General features: G+C 31.5%; 1 protein-coding gene across 1 annotated transcript; it reads left to right on the top strand.

The window, feature by feature from the left end:
* Positions 1 to 604: 604 nt before the first annotated feature.
* LOC145963007 (F-box-like/WD repeat-containing protein TBL1XR1) lies at positions 605 to 4172 on the top strand. Its single transcript, XM_083084575.1, has 6 exons — positions 605 to 888; positions 1525 to 1812; positions 2518 to 2867; positions 2941 to 3285; positions 3377 to 3745; positions 3831 to 4172. The coding sequence occupies exons 1-6, from the start codon at positions 819 to 821 to the stop codon at positions 3960 to 3962; spliced, it is 1554 nt and encodes a 517-aa protein (XP_082940701.1). The 5' UTR covers positions 605 to 818; the 3' UTR covers positions 3963 to 4172.
* Positions 4173 to 6181: the final 2009 nt, after the last annotated feature.

Raw genomic sequence — 6181 nt, forward strand, 5'->3', positions numbered from 1 at the left:
TGAATAATTAAATAAACAAGTAATTGCGTAATATACTTATATATATATATATATATATATACTTATATATAAATTTTAATATATTATTATTATATATTTATTATTATATATTTATTATTATATATTATTATATATTATATTATTATTATATATTATTATATATTATTATTATATATTTATTATTATATATTTATTTATATATTCGTCATTTCTCATTTATATAATATATTAAAATTTATTTGATATACGTAAGCACCTTGCTATACAGCACTGGTGCTACCGACATTTTGTACACATAGCACGGAATAGAACCAGAAATTGTGCACTTTATATGTTACCCTCTGAGAACATTCGTGCACCTTGGCTTCGTAGTTTAGATGCATGTTTTTAAGGTCCACAGAGGGCGTATCGCTTTCAGGGATCAGGGATCACCTAAAAGCGGGCCATGACACCTCTCAGTCTTCTCTCTGTTGCTAGCTTTATTTTTAGTCACGTGGTCTCTTGACGCTGTGGGTCTGTTCTTTTTAGCTGCACTGCTGCACTAGTGTAATAAGTTGGTAAGAGACAAACATACTTTCTTTCACTCTAACTAATTGCACTAGTGCAGCAGTGCAGCTAAAAAGAACAGGCCCATTGTGTATGTACGGATCCTTCCCACCTCCACCTTTTGATACCGTACCGCGACGCTCGTGAAACGGGTTTGGTTTTGACGCGGCAAACAAGCGGCAACTGAGGTAGCTTCCTCGACAAGAAGGAAGATTTGTACGAATAAACCGAGAGACTATTTGGTACCATAATATGCCATGCTAGTGCCGTGAATGTCAAACACGATGAGCTTCTCCAGCGATGAGGTTAACTTTTTGGTCTACCGATACCTGCAAGAATCCGGTACGATTGTGGACTTGAATCATAACCTTGTAATTTACGAATTCAATGAATACCGTTTTCTTTCTCTCATACAGCGAGATAACTTTTCCAATGAAGCGGCTGGGATTTTTTCGTTATAAGAAAAATTTTTCTTAATTTTTATACACATGTAGATAATTAGCCTTTTATTTTTTTGAGCGAGTCAGCTTTATCAAAAGCTTACTCTCTTTTAGACCCAGTTCCACAACTTACTTTAACCGAAGTTTAACTCAAAGGAGGATTTACATTACGTTGAATGTCCGATGTATGACGTCCGATTGGATACAATGGATTTGGGACGCAATATAAATCTTCCTTTAACGAGTTAAACTTCGGTTAAAGTAAGTTGTGGAACTGGGCCTTATTCATGAAAAGTTTTTGTCTTGTATTTATTCTCATCTCAGTCTTACATTCTTTCAATAGTCAGTAAGATTTTACATTTCTAAACAAATTTGATTAGAAGAAAAAACGACTATATCTAATAAAATTAAATTTGCAAGCTTTATTTAATATGATTTTTCATATTTGAAATAAGTCTCATGATAGACTCGCTAAGTTTAGCATAATGAATTTGTGTTTTCTCACTTCAATTTTGTTTTTTAAACCTATCTCTTGCAGGCTTCCAACATTCTGCATATACGTTTGGTATAGAGTCACATATCTCACAAAGCAACATCAATGGAGCTTTAGTACCACCAGCAGCTCTCTTATCTATACTCCAAAAAGGACTACAGTATACAGAAGCAGAAATATCTATAGGTGAAGATGGTACTGAGCAGAGAATGGTGGAATCGTTATCTCTTATTGATGCCGTTATGCCAGATGTCGTTGCGACTCGACAGAATCAAATCAATCAACAAAAACAGCAGGTCAAAGTTGATACTCAAGATACAAATGGTGAAGAAGGTAACCTATTTGTTATATATTTTATAATAATTAGAATATATAATACAGAGTACATATAGCACTAAGCTGAAAATATAAAGATTGAGTTAATTATTGAAAAGATATTATAGAAACAGAAGATGATTAAATAGAATATAATACACACACATATTGCTAAAAGCCTGATACACCCTGGTTTGAGAAAATGATAAATTTTTCAGACCTCCTTATAACTCAGGCAGATTAAAATAGGACGGCTATGAATTACGGTCATTTTGTGAGTTTTAATACATATCACTTTTGTCAGATGTAACGCTGAAAAGTATATTTCTTTATAAAGAAATGTATTTTTATTGCTAAACTTCAGGCAAAAGTGATATAATATAACTCAGTATCAATCTGTCCGTCAATTAGTGGCAAACAGCTTTTTAAATAGATTACATTAATGAATAAATTGAAGAGAAATAATATCAAAACAATAACTGTGACAATTAAAAATAAATAATAATTGTGGCTTGTGATTCAGTAATAGCAATTGTCTCTCTATTATTATTTGTATTCTTGAAAAGAAGTTAATTTCTCTATTTTTTTGTGATTACATTGAATAATAAGTGCTTCTTACATTTAGTTATATCATGTCAAGATAGTTTTATGTAAAATATTATAGTAATTGAGAAAATGTTTACAGTTTAATCTTATACAAAAACAAATACTCTCTTTCCCTAGTTGTCCCATCTAATGAAGGTGTAAGTAATAATGATCGAGGTGGCGATAGAGGAACGGAAATGGAAGTGGATGAACAAACGACTGGGGCAACGACAGGCTCCAATGCAAGTGCCGTTGAAATTCCTGCCAGTAAGGCCACAAAATTACGCGGCCATGAATCGGAAGTGTTTATTTGTGCTTGGAATCCCACTACTGATCTTTTGGCTTCTGGTTCGGGTGACAGTACTGCACGCATCTGGGACATGTCGGATAATTCGCTAGCACCCAATCAATTGGTTTTACGTCACTGTATTCAAAAAGGAGGCACGGAAGTGCCGAGTAATAAGGACGTTACATCGTTAGATTGGAAGGTATGATCACAAATATATAGTTTTACTTATTTCTTATTAAATGCGATAATGCATGCATTTTAAATTTTTGCAGTGCGATGGCACATTACTCGCGACAGGAAGTTATGATGGATACGCGCGTATTTGGACGACCGACGGACGATTGGCATCCACATTGGGTCAGCATAAAGGTCCGATCTTCGCATTGAAATGGAACAAACGTGGCAATTATATTTTGAGTGCCGGCGTCGATAAAACGACTATCATTTGGGACGCTGAAAGCGGACAGTGTACGCAACAGTTTAGTTTTCATTGTGCACCTGCCTTGGACGTTGATTGGCAGACGAACACATCATTTGCCAGTTGTTCCACAGATCAGTGCATACATGTGTGCAAACTCAATGTGGATAAGCCTATCAAGAGCTTCCAAGGACATACAGTGCGTATACATATATCGAAACAAATCTGTTCGATTTATTCAAGTGCAAGATATGTTTTCTTCATTTTCTCTTTTTTTCTTTGTTTTGCAGAACGAAGTCAATGCAATCAAGTGGGATCCACAAGGAAATTTATTGGCCAGTTGTTCAGACGATATGAGTTTAAAAATATGGTCTATGAAGCAAGACACGTGGGTACACGATTTACAGGCACATAGTAAGGAAATATATACTATCAAATGGTCTCCGACTGGCCCAGGCACACACAATCCGAATATGAATTTGACCTTGGCTAGCGCATCGTTCGATTCTACAGTTAGACTGTGGGATGTGGAGAGAGGTGTATGTATACATACGCTTACTAAACACACCGAACCAGTCTATAGTGTAGCATTTAGTCCGGATGGGAAGTTTCTCGCTAGCGGTAGCTTCGATAAATGTGTTCATATATGGTCAACTCAAGTGAGTAGCTTGTGATTTTTTATCAATTTGCCACCAATTGGAAGTAGAATTGTTGTATTGATATATATTTTTGTCATTTGAACAGAGCGGTCAATTGGTGCACAGTTACAAGGGTACAGGCGGCATTTTCGAAGTTTGCTGGAATAGTCGCGGCGATAAAGTCGGTGCATCGGCATCCGATGGCAGTGTATTTGTTCTCGATCTTCGTAAATTATAATTATGGCATTATAAAAGGAATATTTTTCATCGATTTCGTTAGAATTTGAGATTATATCAGCCGTTCAACTTTATTCTGTCATTTTTCTATTATATAGGGTAATCCAATATCACAAATGTGCGGTTCTCATAAATTTTTTATGTAATAATGTTTTGTTAAAGATGTAATGACAGAAATTTGTGCTATTGCACAAAGTTTTTTGTGACAAAATCTGTGGATATATTTTGTAGCTTAGACATTTTTTAGTACTTCAGTCTATAATCTATATAATTAAGTAATATAGTTTACTCATTCAAGTATTTAATATAGACAAATGCGAAATAATAAAGCATGTATTTCGTGCTTTAATTATATTACAATCAAATTTATGGACTTCAGCTATGATAAAAAATAAGGTTTAGACATCGTTTAGTACTTCAGTTTATATTAAGTATTCAAGTACTTAATATAGATAAACGCGAAATATAATAAAGAATTGGTCTCTAAAATATTCGAGATAATTTTGGATCACCCTATATAATTTATTTAAATTAGATCTTTATAAATTGGATCTTAATACGCTCGTTTATGATTTATGTTATGTATTTATATATTATTTTAAGAATTTTACTATTAACTTTACTATTAAAAAATTACAAATAATGGCCGAGAAGCAATTCAAAAACTTCATAATTAAAAAATTATATTATAATAAAATATTTTATATATATATATATATATATATATATATATACAGGGTGACCCATTTTAACTTAGGCAGCCAAATAACTCGAAAAATAAGCAAGATAGAGAAAAATGTTTTAGACAAAAGTTGTATGGTTTCGAGGGGGCCATAAGATGGTATCATTGGTTTGACCTTGAAGAGTCATTTGAAGGTCACGTGAAGGTCACTTCAATTTTTTTAAATGGAACATCCTATATATTTTTGTACATTCTTGTAGCTCATCTCGAGAGCTTTCCAAAACACTATAATTAAGTACATTTTCGTTAAGTACTTTTTGAGTTATGAGGCTTGAAATAATTTCTTAATTTTACATAAACCGTAAAATATCTTGTAAAATATTCATTTTTCGATTACCTTACCTTAATAGTTTTATGTACAAAATAATGAGAGGAATCAATTGGTGTAAAGAAAACACATAGTTGTTTCGAAGAAAAAATATGTAATTTGCAATTAACAATTCCATATTTTTTCTTAAAAACAACTATGTGTTTTCTTTACACCAATTGATTCCTCTCATTATTTTGTACATAAAAGTATTAAGGTAAGATAATCGAAAAATGAATATTTTACAAGATATTTTACGGTTTATGTAAAATTAAGAAATTATTTCAAGCATCATAACTCAAAAAGTACTTAATGGAAAGGTACTTAATTATAGTGTTTTGGAAAGCTCTCGAAATAAGCTACAAGAATGTACAAAAATATATAGGGTATTCCATTTAAAAAAATTGAAGTGACCTTCACGTGACCTTCAAATGACTCTTCAAGGTCAAACCAATGATACCATCTTATGGCCCCCTCGAAACCATACAACTTTTGTCTAAAACATTTTTCTCTATCTTGCTTATTTTTCGAGTTATTTGGCTGCCTAAGTTAAAATGGGTCACCCTGTATATATATATTATATATATATATATATATATTATATTATATATAATAAAAATAATAGGCAAATTCGAGGAGCAAATAATGTATGTGCAATATATTAAATAATTAAATCAAAAAATTAAATAATGCACGAGAATTTCAATAAATCAAAGATAAAATTTTTTTTGTCTACGCAGCACTAAAAGAAAAAATTCTTTTTTGTCTACACAGTTTTATAGTTTATACAGCATGATTGATTAAATTTTTGATTTTATGCATGGATTCTCCATTGATAATTATTTGATTTCAATTTTATTACTTATTATAAATATTCTCTAAGATATATCTTAACATATCTAAATTATTATTCTACATTTACTCCTCGAATGTCTATTAGTTTATTTTCATTGAAGTTTTTTTTTTGTTATTTTAAAGAATTATAAATAATACATGACATGATGTGTACATGCGATTTTCAATGAAAAACATTTTTTTAGAGATTATTTCCTTAATATTTCTTAAAAAAAAAAAAATACGTTAAGAGAAATATATGTACATTGGTAATGTTTTTAATCGTAACATTCTGTACAGTATAACAGTTCATCAGACGTAATATTCACAAAGAAAT

This window comes from Camponotus vicinus, unplaced genomic scaffold (assembly GCF_025532165.1).
Source record: "Camponotus vicinus isolate PSW18456_S1 unplaced genomic scaffold, iyCamVici1.0 SCAF_12, whole genome shotgun sequence".
NCBI lineage: Eukaryota > Metazoa > Arthropoda > Insecta > Hymenoptera > Formicidae > Camponotus > Camponotus vicinus.

Excerpts from the sequence above, each read along its gene's own strand:
- LOC145963007 (XM_083084575.1), top strand. The coding sequence starts at position 819 with ATGTCAAACACGATGAGCTTCTCCAGCGATGAGGTTAACTTTTTGGTC. Across the intron at positions 2,868-2,940 it reads TTACATCGTTAGATTGGAAG|TGCGATGGCACATTACTCGC; the intron begins GTATGATCACAA and ends AAATTTTTGCAG. Across the intron at positions 3,746-3,830 it reads TTCATATATGGTCAACTCAA|AGCGGTCAATTGGTGCACAG; the intron begins GTGAGTAGCTTG and ends TCATTTGAACAG.